General features: G+C 37.8%; 1 protein-coding gene across 2 annotated transcripts in view; it reads right to left on the bottom strand.

Annotated features, from left to right (window-relative positions):
- Positions 1 to 14905, bottom strand: part of UGCG (UDP-glucose ceramide glucosyltransferase) — a 42125-nt gene that overhangs the window by 12031 nt on the left and 15189 nt on the right. The window contains exons 2-6 of one of the 2 annotated variants that reach the window (XM_044452417.1): positions 8623 to 8764; positions 4693 to 4795; positions 3011 to 3112; positions 1705 to 1817; positions 159 to 337 (exon numbers count right to left, since the gene is read on the bottom strand). In XM_044452417.1, the coding sequence (XP_044308352.1) occupies positions 159 to 337; positions 1705 to 1817; positions 3011 to 3112; positions 4693 to 4795; positions 8623 to 8764 (639 nt within the window). The remainder of the gene's footprint in view (positions 1 to 158; positions 338 to 1704; positions 1818 to 3010; positions 3113 to 4692; positions 4796 to 8622; positions 8765 to 14905) is intronic. The other variant, XM_044452418.1, reaches the window with a different exon arrangement.

The raw sequence follows: 14905 nt of genomic DNA, 5'->3' as shown, positions 1-14905 counted from the left end.
ATGAGTTCTGCCCAGCTTGGCCAATGGTCAGGAATCCTGGGATTGCAGACAATACATCTGGAGAGGGCCACATTGGGGAGGACTGCACTGCAGAATATGCTAAACATGAAAAAGTGTACTCTAAGAAGAACATTCTGTGAAGACCATCATAATCATACCTGTCAGCTATTGCTTTAGCCATAAAGTAATCCTCAGCAATGTACTGTGCAAAAGCAATAAGTCCTCCAGCTTGATCGAGGACATCTTTTCTCATCAAACAAGACATTCCTGTTACACATTTGAAACCAGTTACATGGGCAGAAATGTATGTCCTTGGATGGGAAGTGCCAAAATATACCTGTTAAATAAAAATACACAGTTAAGTAATCATACCATGGTTCTTTTTATCATGACATATTTTCATTTAATAGTCACACACACTTGTGTTCTTTGCCCACTGATCATATAAATTTTAAATCATCTGTCTGGAAAAATGTGCACTGGTAATATATACACCACTTCTGTAATAGTAGACTACTATGCATAGCTAGCAAAGTAGTCTACTTTGATTTGTGAAGCCATTTGCACAATGATAAATTTTGCTTTCAACTTGTTCAAACAGACTTCTCATATCTTTGCAGTTATCCATATCTACCACCCCATTTGTGTTTGTTGTAGATACAATGGCAGTCTTATGTGGATTCCCTTTTAATGCTTGTTATTTGTTCTATGGAACACAAAATGAGGGAGTATGAATTAGTTCTAAGAACTAATTCAATTCTAATTCAAAGCCTTTTTATTCAAACATCATTTTAATTGTTAATACTATTTATTTTATTCTTCGGCCAGGGTGACTTATTTTATATTGTTAACTTGTTTTATATTTTTATTGTATAATGTTTTAATTGATATGTTTGTGAGCCGCCCCGAGGCTTCGGTGAACTGGGCGGCATAGAAATTTAATAAGCAAGCAAGCAAGCAAGCAAGCAAGCAAGCAAGCAAGCAAGCAAGAAAGAACCAAACGATATTGCAGCTTTTGGGTTTTACTACTCAATCTAGTGGTGCCTTTGTGGGGGCATGGGTTAAAAGGCTTACAACAAACTGAAATTTTGGACTAGGAAGGACAACTTTATTCAGACAGTGAAGAAAACTTGAGGTCACAAAGATCCTGAGGAAAAATTCTGCGAAAAAAGGTTTCTAACAAGAAAATGGAAGAGAGGTTACAAGGGAAAAGTGGGATTTTGACAGAAAAGAACGGGAGAGGAATGTCAAATGACCTGCTCCAATCCCAGACTTTTCATTTAGTAACATAAATCAGTTGAAATACTTGATCACAATATGCACTGGGATTATTTGCAAGACATGACCGACTGCTGGGAATCATGCAGCAGTGATTTTGAAAAACTAACCTCTGCTTGGGAGTTCTCATGTCATGTACAGATTATGTGAGGGTTAGATGACTGTCACATAACCCATGGTCTGTTTTAGGGCTATGCAAAGTTTATTGTTTACTGTTTAATCCTATAGTTATGATTTGGGTTACTACTGGAGGGAAAAATGAGAAAGTGGTTTTATAACTCTTCCCCATTACTTGTACTCAAATGGCTCAAAGGTTTACTTTATGCTTTTAAGCTTTACAGTATCACAGTATTGAGGAATTTAAATGAAAATAATAGGAGGAAGGAAAATAACTGAGGAAGAAGCAAGAGCACAAATGGCACTCACCTGTTCTAGTGTGGCAGCAAAACCTTGTCTATCTGCTACATACGGCAGGCCATGAACCAATCCAATCTTTTCTGTCATTTGGTTGGCCATATCAGTTAGTGTATCTGGAGTTACTAAAAATAAGAATTGGGTTATGGCTAACATCCATGGCCTAACATTTTAAAGAAGCCTATATATTTTTTTGTTTAAACTTACAAGAAAAATATTGATTTCTCAACCACACAAAGATTTTAATCAAGGACACCTGCTATCATGGTTGCAAATTATTAAACAGGAAGAACAAAACAAGTTTCACAAATCATGTGCATATTTATAGATTGTCACTACATTCTGCATTAGTATTTTAGCTTGGACTCATATGAAAAAGCCAAATACAAGGATAATAAAAACTTACACTTAAGGATGTAAGGGAAAAGTTAAAATACAAATGCAATGTAAGGCAAAAGTTAAAATACAAATGCAAGTGCTCAAGTATTCAGGGCTGGAGCTTTAAAAATGTCTATAATACAGTAATAAGAAATAAAGTACAACATTAATGCCAGGAAAGCTTTTGAACTAGTTTTAAAAAATGCTTTGGTCACCCTGCTGATAGCAGATGAATTATTCAAAAATTTTCATTTGAGCAGTTGTCTGCTAACAGGACTTTCTTCACCTCCCCTCTGCACCTTCTGAATATTTGCTCTAGATAGTTTCTCAGCCTTCTGGTGCAAGTTTTGAGGATGTGCAGAGGACTAGAAAGGAAAAATAAATTACTCCCCTACTGGTTCTGATATCAGTAGCAGTTTTGTCAGCGAAATAACAGTGTTAGTTCCTACTCAGAAATAGAGTTCTGCTGACTTGACTGGAACAGCAACAGTTGGTGAGGAAACCAAGTGTAATGCCCTGACATGACTTTTGATATCTCATTCTTTATTACTGCAACATCGGCTTAAAATAAAGATGTATTATTCTAACACTAGTTCCCTAAGCATCATCTGATACATGTAGCAAAGCAGCTAGTATAATTAAACCATGCTCAGATTAAAAGAACTTACTTTGCATTTGTTATTCTCTGCAACCCTCTGCAATCACACTAATCTCAATTACATTGCATTTGCTCATATACACCCCATGATACCATTACTTCTTCCATTGTGCTCATTGCCTTCTTTGTCCCCAGTTGCCTAGAATTTAGATTCTAGTGTTCATAGGGTCCACTGACTTGTAACGTTGCTTATGTTACTCTGTAAAATGCCACATGCATTAAATAATAACTTGTAAATAATAATTACAACAATAAAGCCACCACCAAGCACCACCTGCTTACCTCTAATGCCACTATCGCAGATCCATATGAGGTCATACTTAGCAACTTCATATGCTGGCATTAAATTGTTGATCTTTGGATTTATTCCAACCTTTTTACCACCTTAAAAAACCCAATTTTTAAAGTTATATGCACACACTAAACATATGTTTTTAGAATATATTACTTTTTAAATAAAATGGAAAGGAAGCAGTAGGAATATCCAGGACATATGAAAAAAAAGTCTAAATACCATCCTAATTCTTTGCTGGATTCTTAAGGACTGTTCCAGAATGAAAGAGAGGGGCGTGGGGAGATCATTAACTGAGGATTATAAGACACCTCGTTGCTGGGGTGATGTGGTTGTTGGTTATTAACACTTTAATACACCAAAATGTTTGGTGTGTGTATTTTTGACATGCATCCTGATCAGTGTTTTTGTAAAAAAAGAAAAAAAAAAAAAGAGAAAAAGGTGCCGGAACTCACATCTTTTTTGGAAAGAACTTGTTTACTTTTTGCACATTGCCAGTCACTCTACACACACATAAACATAATGCAGTAATGCACTCCACACACACCAGTCCCAGACCACACACACCAGTCCCAGCACCCTCACTATCAGATAGCAGACACAAAAGCAGCCTGCAGGCACTATGTTAATGATGTTTGCTGCTGATTCAGGATTTAAAATCACTTAGTAAAATCCATTGGAAAAAAAGGTGCCGGAACGCTGTTCCGGTGCGTTCTATGACAAAAAAAAAGCCCTGATCCTGATCAATGTAAAATTGATGTTGTATCTTCATGCTAGGTATTGCCCATTTTGTATTTCATTAAAATGTCACATTAGTATTAGTGAGATGAACTGTTTGGGTTGTTACTGTAATTTTGCATTGTTTCAGGTTTACATATTGATGTGCATCCTTGCTTTTGTACTGCTGTGTTTGTGTTGGGAGCCACTTTGGGCACATTGGGTACAAAGTGGCATGCAAATTAAAAGTGATGATGATGACGTCATATGTGATCTCAGGCTCTGTACACAGCATGCTCAAAGATCTGTTTAGGTTCTCTCTGTGAATGTTATACTCTAACCTACTTGCGAAGAAAATAACAGGGTCAATTCTGGATAATAAACACAAGAAAAGCTTTGTTGGCCAGTCTGCCCAGTAAGGAAACACCTCATATTCTGTCCAAGGGTAGAATCCTATGCAAGTTTAGACAGAAAAAGCCTACAGGGCAGTTAACTGGGGCATGCTGGGAGATGCAGGTCTTTTCTATCTTAACTTATATTAGATAGCATTTTAACTCACCTAATCAGAATGGCAACCTAGAGAGACACAGAGGGGGAGGAACCTAATTGAATGCAGTAATTTCAAGCACACATACTCAGCAATAGCATAATACTCCAGCATCTCTTAAGTATTCAGGTTGCTTTACTCATTACAATTTGACACCCCTTTTATTGCCACTCACACAATCTGAAATGTAATCTAATATACAGAAAGTTAGGTGCACTCTGAATTTACTTTAAAATTTTGTTTACATTTATTTTACAGTCTGTGACCTTGCAGCATTCTTTACCTAGATGGATTTCTTTACAATAATGTATTACTCCAGATTTCTTCTTCTTCTTTGGGTTTTTTATGCTGACAAATCCAATCATCTATTAAAAGCCAATACCATGATGGAAGTCTTCCCTCACTCACCTATAAATAGTCTTGCATCAATATTAGGATATTTGCCAAGGAGCTTTTTGCACACATCAATGGCAGGATCATCATGATCTTGAACACAAAGGAGCACTTCATACTGGGAAAAATACAGTACAAATTGTTATAAATAAATCTCTTTAAGGTTTACTGACAAAAATAAAAATCAATATGGTATTGTGATATCATTAAAATATCTGAATTGTAATAGTCTTGAAATATTTCCCATCAACTGATAGCTTCTTCCCCCTCCAGGAAATCTTACAGAAAAGCCCTTCAGCAAATCTAAGTGCAACTCTGTAATTGTCTGACAAGACTCTTGGCAATGTATTGTCACATAATTTGCCCATCATTTTTAATAGGAATAGATTCAATTGCATAGTTCAAGGGTGGCCAGACTTGCTCAACTGAAGAGCCACATGCCGTAAATGTCAGATGTTTGAGAGCTGCAAGCAGGTTTCTGTGCGAGGAAGCCGGGGGGGGGGGGGGGGGGGGGGGGGGGGGGGGGGGGGGGGGGGGGGGGGGGGGGGGGGGGGGGGGGGAGGGCAGGCAGTGGCAGCAGGGGCCAGCAAGCGGGTAACTGCACACACCTGCAGCAGCAGGTGGAGAGCCACAAAATAAACTCAAAGAGACACACGTGGCTCCTGGGCCTCAGTTTGGCTACCCTTGACACAGCAGGTACCCCAAACTTAAGCCATCAATTTTTGATGAGTGCTGCAGAGAATCCTGGACTAACAGCACTTAAATAGGATTCAGAAAACAAATGAACAAACAATGATCATGACTCCCATTTTCTTCTCATAGTATTCTATCTCATGGTTACCTTGACCCACAGAAGTATGAGACTGCATTAACTCCTGCTAGGATGGAACAAGAGATGGAGGCACAATCAGATGCAATCGAAAAGCCGCAAGGCTGACCTAACCTCATTTTAAATTTCCTTCATGCTTGTTAAAAAGTTTTCTAGAGATTAATATCATAATATTAGTTAATTTTTCCACAAAAGAAACGCTGGGATTAAAGTGTTTAATCCAAATTTCATATTAGCATTAACTGCTTTATCAGTAAACAAGTACTGGGTGGGAGGGAGAATCATCATTCCTAAAATGAAAACTTTTATACCTTCATGCCTATTTGTTAACCTGTGGTAAATCGAGGGTCTTTTCCACCTTTTAAAGGTTTGGAATCTTCCTGTCTGAATCATTTAAAAATATGTCATTAGGCTCTCAGCACATTAAAATGTACAGAATTCCTTCTAGTAACAGCTGTTACAGTCACATATAATGTTGCATCAATTAAATTTTTATGTTTGTTTGTAGTTAGTTGATTAGTACAGAGCACTGTATAAATTTCACCTATGAAATTTTGGTCTGGAAAAATCTGAACTGTAGCCAATTCACCCTCTTATTCATTCACTTAGAATCAGTCATGGGCTAAGCACTGACTTCTACAACAAATAGTGCCCTGTTTTATCTAACTTCAGTTATAGCAGGCAATACTTCTAATCCCAACATTTATTATACTCTCAGCTTCAGGATTTCCTCCTTTACTAAAAGCACTTATTGAGGCTGAACAGTTATACTAACCATATTCCATGTTTTAAAATATTACCACTGAATAAACTGCATAAGCAGGAATGGAACAGGGTTATGAACTGAGCCATTTTGGCTGTGGATTGCCTCTTTAGCATCAGTTTCTAAAGCCTCTTGGGATCTCCGATTAAAGCTTACTTAGCAAAAACACTTGTTCTCTACCTATGCTTCTTTTAACCCGATGCTTTGACAGTGCCCCACAGCTGCCTCTTTTGTGGAAGATGTTTTTCTATGAATAAACTTTGTATTGGAACGCTCTTTAATATTTACTGAAGTACATGTCCTCTTAATTTTTCTTAAATCATCTGCATAAGAAAATAAGAGTCATGATGGATCAGACCAATGGTTCATCTAATCCAGCATTCTGTTCAGAAAGGAGAAAATCAGCTACTCATAGGATTCTACCAGCAGCCTTTCAGTGCAACAGCACCTCCTTCTACACGAATCCCTGCAAAGATCATTCCACAAGGCTAACAAGGGTATTTTCATCCCAAATGTAGGCCTGAAACCCAGTTGAAATGGAGCCAGAAATTCAGTTTTATCCTGGTATGACTAATCACAACGTTCTTGAGTAACTTGCCCAGGAGTGAATGTTAACCACAACCTGTTAACTTCTTCTGGGTCCAAGTTAGGTTAATTTAGGAATAATTTTAAGGAGTCTGACATTTAATAAGTCATAATGGACAAGGGTTAAGCACACAAAAGGTTGCCAGATTTGACCAAGTATCTTATCTCAATCTTAGGTTCCAATAACTGAAATTAATTAAACAAAAATTGGCCAGACAGTATTCTGGACTCCTCCACTGATGACACTGCATCAACAGATACATCTAAATCATGATGTGTGCAGGCATTTAACAAATGTGTCTTAGTGTGCTGCTGTGGGTTCTGTCATATCTTCAATGCCCAATCAGATTGCAAAAGGCCCTGCAATCACTCAGAAAAGTTCTGCTAAATGACATGCAGAGGAGAAAAAGGAGGCGAAAACAAGCATTTTCACCTTATCACCACCAGAGTAAGCTCGGCAACAGGCTATCACTTGTATTTAGTTTGATTCATCATGATTTTGCTTCCACCAAACCTCCAACCAATTTACTTCATTGTCCTCAGTTCAGATTCAAAAAGCCACTCAGGCTCTACTCAGATGTACAGCACACTTGGGGATTATCAATTTCACAGTCTGTGGCATCTAGTCAGCCAAGAGTTACTGGGGCTGCAAAGGAGAACTGCTATACTAGTAGGACAAGCCTTCAGACCCCTCAGGAATCCTTTACATTCCATTAGCTTGGGCATAGAAATCTCCAACCTGTAGTAAATTACCTGACCATGACAGGGAAAGATGCTCCTATAGCACCAAGAAAGCCAAAAACAAAGTATATCATGGTATGTGTTGGGCCAATGGTATCTTGGAATATGCTTGTGGTTACCATGGAAGCCATGAAGCCCTCAGCCAGGCCAGACAAAGTGGCTTTGGTATGATTGTTGATGTTCCCCAGGAGTCTCTAACAAGAAGATTACCTTCACCAGCTCAATAAGACTGCTGAGCAGCTAGGTGAGCAGTACGCTAGCAGAATCCCTAGCCTGTCCCAAGAGATTTTCCAAGCAGATTTTCTTAACTTTTGTTTTAAACTGGAAGTGACCTGGCAATGCCTCTATTCATGTCAGCAGTGCTCACAGTGAAGATTTTTCTGAGAAGTAATGCCTATGCCACAGAACAGAGTTCCCAGAATATGCATTCTAAGATAAGGGCCTGTATTTGAATAAAAGATAAATGATACAACATAAGTTTTCATATTCTTTACTGGAAGAGACTGCTGAAACTATTGTCACACTAACTAAGTGTCCTGTAAGACAGTCATATTGGAGACCTCATACAGGACCACGTTGTAAGGCTTCACTTAAATCCTGGCCAATTCTAAAGTTCAAGCTTCTTGTACTGGGAGGTTTGCATTGCTTATTTATTATTTAAAATACTTACATGCTGCCTATCTCACCACTGATGTCTCTAGGCTTACCTACCAGACTACAAATTGTTTATCTATCAGATTGTTCTTACTTGTGTAACTGTTGAATTATTCTGGGAAATTGGGTAGCCTCTATGAATCTGGGGCTACCGTAATGTAATAACAAGCCTGTTATGTAATGCTGAATATACAGGCTTGTTGTGGGGAAGAAATAATGAATAGTCTCCCCAGATTTCTAGTCCCATGCAGACACATTATAATTTATTTTCATTATCATGACATTTCTTCAGTGACTAGTAGTAATCATAAAATAATTTGGAAAGAAAGCCAGTATAATATTTTCTGAAGTATAATGTATTACTGAAACATACTTTTGGATAATCCAATTCAAAGAAGGTCTCCAAGTTGTTGATGAGGTTTGGATCAACACCTTTCAAGGGCTTCAGAAGCGAAACTCCTGGAAGCTTGCTATATGGCTGTTTATCTGTTGCTTTCTTGCTGAGGTGTAGATGCCTGAAAGGAGGAAAAAAGAGCATTATTTAGGAAAAGCAGGAACAATGTGGTAAACAGTTATATGGAACTCTTCACTTTCTCAATCTGGTATTGGACTACACTGCAGTTAAATTTCCCCCATATGGTTCTAGGAAAAGCTATAAAAATGCAGGAAAAACTTTCAGTATATCAGCCGGAGAGGCTGAAGCTATAGTGGTAACTGAGATGCTTTGCATGAAGAAAGCCCCAGCATCTCCAGGATGGGCAAGAAAAAAACCTGAGATGGTAGATGGTCAGTCAGTGTAGGTAAGAGTGAGCTAGCTAGACAAATGGTCTGACACAACAGAAAACAACTTCCTGTGCTGTTTCAAGGTAATAATTAACATGCTCCAAGCAGACACAGAGGAAGAATTTTAACATTTTCCTCCACTGATATCCTGAAGAAACTCTCTCCTCTGAGGTAGAATTTGTATTAGAAAGAAATTGTCCACTGACACCAAAGAAGCCCCCAAAAACAGAAAAGAGATTTTCCTCAGGATTACAGCAGTGCAGGAAAAAAAGTGTTCTGCATCCCTCCATGCTGGTTCAGATTTGCATCGCTGCAGCTGAAGCTATTTCAATTTTTTTAAATCTAGTAACTACACTGTAGATCTAGTATTTATACTGCCTTTTATGCAAAAAATAAACATATTTAAAACACTAAAATAAGTAGCTATGTATTCATGTCTCAAACCTGCAAGCACAGTAAAGCTTCTAAAACAAGCTGAACAAAATTTTGGGAGTAGACTTACAACTAAGTCCACAAGTTACTAGGCCACAAACATGTTTACAACTCTGCTGTCATATCACTATTCCAAAAATGCTTCTTTCCCTGGCCATCTGGACAGAATGTATATTCCCTCCAAGCTGAAAGGTGACTAAACTTTTATATTAGCATTATTATAGTACTTTTCATCAACTCATGTCAAGGTAAACTAGGTGAGAACTAGGTGGATTCTATACAGTGCTATGGATGCCATAAATACTCTTCTTCTATACAAGAATAATTGTAATAGATTTCCCACACTAATTCATGGTATTACTCTTTTTCTGCTCACACCAGTGAGCAGATTGTATGGAGAAATATTGCATATGTGAACACCTTATGAAAAATTCAATTACCTAAATTAATTTTTAAGCCTCCTTACTGTCCCTGAAATACCAAATAAGGGTTTTTAACATTTGTTTTAAATCAAGACTGTAGATTGGAAGCATTACAGAAAGCCACATTGCTAAAATGCTGGCAACCAAAGTTATTTTTAGATCATTTAAAAATTATAATACTATCATACTCTTTAAGTGCCATTTTTCTAACTAAATTCATCCATATCCATAATCATATCTATGTCCAGAAAAGAATAGCAATTAGAAGTCTGATTGCAAAACTATTGTGATGGTAAAATAGGGACCATAACAAAGTGGATAGTTAAAGTATTTTAGGCTGCAATAGGTTCACCTGCCTAATGCTTTACCTAATGTATAAGTTGCACCACTTGCCAAGTCAAAAGATTAGTGCTAAGAATCAGATAAACGTGTGAAATTTACATTACTACAAAATTTCTCCTTCCCCCAAAGATAACTTAAATTTTATGTTCTATGAGAAAACATAGAAGCAGCTGAGGAAAAACATAGAAGGATAATACTGACATACCCCATAAAAAGTGACATTCTAGATTAGCATCTGATGTGGAATCACCTTTATTATTAAAGAATTCTTATTTAGACAAGTTACTCTGCTTTCAATCCTACTACTTTTCTGCAGTAGCAAAACATATGTTTATGTAAGCCATTATATTTTGATATGAGCAACGATGTAGATCTCACTGAGATGAAAAAAAAACCAAAGAAAAAAATCTTACAGCATCTTAAAAACTAACAAATCAATTTTATTCATCAGATATATAACTGAGATGAAATATTTTGGTCACTATCTCACACCAGCTTTGGCTTATTAAGATCAGCTTAATTCACCAGCAAAGCAGCTGGCATCAACACTGTTATGAGCAAACTACTCACATCTTTCAGTGTTAAATATATTTTCAAAATAGGAGATGCCTCATATAGGGCAGCACCCATAAGATAAATTAGCACACATATTCATAGAATGATGGAATACTAGAGCTGGAAGGGGCCAGAGGGCCATCAGGTCCAATCCCCTGCTTAGTGAAGGACACCGAATAAAACCATCCCTTTCAGAGGGCTGTCCAGTAGCATCTTGCATGCCACTAGTGTGGGATAGCCCACAACCTCCCTAGGTAAATGGTTTTGTTGTCATAATGCTTTCACAGGAATTCTTTCCTGATATCTAGCTAGATTCTGGCTTCCTGTAACTTGAGCCCATCATTTTATGCCCTGCACTCTGGGATGATCAAGAAGAGATCCTGGCCTTCATCCTTGTGACAGCCTTTCAAGTACTTGTACAATGCTATCATATCAGCCCTCAGTCTTCTTGAGGCTGAACACGCCCAGTTCTCTCAAGCTCCTGAGAGGACTTTGTTTCTAGTCCCTGGATCATCCTTGTTGCCCTCCTCTGAACCCTATCTGCATCTTTATTAAACTGTGGTATCTGGAATTTGGATTCAGAAGTGATACTTCTATTAATAGAGCCTAAAAGAGCATTTGCCTTTTTTGTAGCCACGTCACATTGTTGATTCATATTCAGCTTGTAATCTACAACAATTCCAAGATCCTTCTCACTTGCAGTATTTTTGATCCAAGTATTCTCCAACTTGGAATGATGCATATGAATGTCAGCATGAAGCAAACTACATCTTTACAAAAAACCAACATTTGAAATTTTTTAAAATAGTTCAGTAGTGGAGTCCAATCTCACCTGTATAATATTGGACTGCCTGCTGCCTTGGCCCTGTCCCTGGACTACTGACCACACCACCAGCCGCAAGCCCTATTAAGCTGCAGGACCTGGTCTCACACCAGTACCCTGCTCCCCACGTTCTGCCTGTCCCAGTCACTGTCCACATCCTGGCCCTTACACAGGCAACTGAAAAGTATGTGACCCAGAAAGCAGCAATCATGCTGTGAAATTAACCTGGCATCCTTTTTTACACAGACAAAATAAATAATAATAAGACTTTAAAAAAAAGACAACGAAGATGTACGTGCTTCATTGCAAACGGAAGGAGGAAGCTGCAATACTTAACTGCTCTGAACAGCCAGTTGTCCCAAATGTCACCTCAACAATTCCTATTTTCATGTGCAAACTTGTGAGCTGCCAAGACCTTTGGCTATTGGGTAATATTCAACCATGGCTGCACTCTAGCAGGACCCACAATGGGGGGCTACGGAATTTACCAAAAGTAAAAGTCAAAATGAGTATAAATGCTCATTTTCAGAATGACATAGGTCAGAGCAGCCTGCAGAACAAATCTCTACCAATCTGTCCCAATCTGGAAAAAGTGTCTCCAGGGTTGCCCGCCCCCTGATTTTTTAAAGAAAGACATACATACAAATTAGAAATTAGCAACACACAAAATTATCACTCAATTTAGAACTTACTTTCAATTCTTTTCAAAAATCAGATGTGTTAGAAGAGAAAAACCATCTTAGTTGGGGATAAATACAATCTATTTTGCTTGGTAGCCAATAACCAATTTTACAAGCCAGTAGGAATGTAGAAAAAGTGACCCTTAGCTCATGCAGAATGTCTTTGACTTTCAGATGAGTACCTATAGTGCACCTCAAATAAAGAATTAAGAGCTTGCAAAACATAGAAAGCCTTGTGTTCTCCCAATTCTGAGCACCCTCAAGCATCTTTTTAGAAATTAAACACTATAGCCAAACCTCTAGCAAGAATTTCATACACAACTGAAGAATGGATTCCTTCTCCCCAAAATGCATGCTGGTTTTTCTCCCAACTCTCATGTATCAACTCTCCTAACCTCTTCTGTTATGGGCAAACTCTTAATTTGGAGAACTTGCTCCAACAGTACAAGGCCTCGTTTGTGCCAGAGCATAGTTTATCAGAAATCTGTTTTCAGCATTAGCACACAGAAGAATTTCACTCCAGGACACCTGGGGCTCCACAGCATGACAGTCCAGTCTTAACCATTGCCAGCTATTCAAAAACAAAGGAATAACATAAAAAATAAGTGCATTTCAGTAGTGGCTGGGAGGCAAAAGAAATTCAAACTGACCCTGTAGGTGCAAGAGTTATGCCATCAACGTTTTGTTGTTCTAGCTATAGGCATTCAGCTATGTTTCCACTCTCTTCCCTGCCATCCGTGCAACTGAAGTATTGTTCTTCCACAAATACCTAGCTTAAAAACAACTCATAGTGTTATATTATCCAGCAAAGCCTTTCCCCACAGAGAAGATTCTTTTAAATATATACTCACTACAATTCCATTCAGGTAAGGTACTTTTGAATGCTAACTGAAAGTCACAGTTGCACACTCTCTAAATTGTAACAATGTCTCTTTTTCTCCTTCACCCCATGCCTGTAAGAAGAGGCTTTAATTACCAATTTCTACACATTTCTCTTTTAGAAAAAATGAAATAGCATAATAAAAATTACAATATTGAAACAGTATCTGTAACAAACACCTCCTCTACCTCATTCGCTGTAGGTACAGACTCTGGCACTGGGCAGTTTAGAGAGGTTATTCTTCATTAATCCCCATGGACCAGTAGGAACCAATAGAACACCTCAAACTTCCTAAGAGAAAGTATTCAATTTAAAGAACAGCCATAATGGCATATTGCCTATGTACACTGCTGGCATTGTGTTTTAATCAAGGTCACATCTGAAAAAATATAGCAAGGGATTACTGAGAGAACTGTGGAATGCAATGGGGTCTGGGCTAGCAAAGTTATAAAGATGCTCTATAAAAACTAAGTAAACACATTAAAGCACCAGCAGAGAAAGCAGAAAATTTGGAAATATTCCTTGTCTTGTGCCTTGCAGTTTTGGACCAAAGTAAATTTGATGGGTCAGCCATGTTTGTTGTCATCTCTGACATCCTTGAGGCCGTAATTTCTAATAACTCCCCAAAATTCATCCTGTTTGAGGATGACTCCCAAGACCAGATTGAGCACCAGATTCCTCCTGAGCTGGCACCAGAATTTATAACGTTTAAACATTACAGTATTAACCCTTCCCTTTCTTCCTGTGAGCCAAAGGACCAGTTCACATTACAAGTATTGAAAAATCAACCATATACTGTTACCATTCTGCTCTAATGAATGTGTTAAAAGTTTTACCATTTTTAGCTTGCTTATACTCATTTCTCTGTCTCCAGATTGTTTTAAAGATTAGTGTGCTGTATAAGGTAGAAGAGAAACAGAGAGCTATGCATAAGGCTTACAAAGATGGATTCAGTTCTGCTGGCAGCAGTTGGAGCAATCTGCCATGTTCTCTGGTCAAGACACATAGCAAAGGTATTGGTTAGTTGACTACACTTTCTTTGTACCAGAAGAATAGAAGGAGAAAATAGAAGTAGTAGTCCATCCTACCCATACCATGTGTTCCTGATTTTGTAGGCACAATCCAAGTTGGACAAACTTTCAAACAGTCCAGGCCACATAGAAACGAAGTATGAAAGACTGAAAGCTTAAAAATATATTGTTTTTCTGCATTCACTAAAAACTAATTTACTAAGATATAATTTTAATGTGAATAGTTTTTTTCTTTCATTCTGACCATTTAGATATTCAGATGGTCAATATTTACAATTTCTTCCATAGTGGCATTCTAAATTTCTTGTTTTTATAATGATTGAATGATGCATTGCAAAACAGGCCCCAGAATTTGCTTCCATTAGCAGTGAATACAAAGTACTTCTCACACTGAGCTTACAATTTTTATTTGCATTTCATACTTAACCTTTTTTTCCTCATGCTTTTGCAGAGCACTTCTTTTTTCATGAAGTGTTTTGCAGAACACTTATTGTTCATACTTTGCAGCTAAAACTAGACATAGGATTAGATTAGATACCACAGAGAACTTCAACCTCACATTACAATGTGGATTCAGTGGTATTGGGAGATATTCTGCCTATGGTCTGCAAAAATTTATCATAAGATTCTCTTTTTGAATGCTAGAAATGATCTCTGCCACTCAATGTCAGTTCCAGACAAAGCTCCACTCTCCTGATTTAATGCTCT

The sequence above is a fragment of the Varanus komodoensis genome, unplaced genomic scaffold (assembly GCF_004798865.1).
Source record: "Varanus komodoensis strain SLA01 unplaced genomic scaffold, ASM479886v1 scaffold72, whole genome shotgun sequence".
Lineage (NCBI taxonomy): Eukaryota > Metazoa > Chordata > Lepidosauria > Squamata > Varanidae > Varanus > Varanus komodoensis.
The sequence above is the reverse complement of the archived record's forward strand: the minus strand, read 5'-3'. Positions and strand labels throughout refer to the sequence as shown.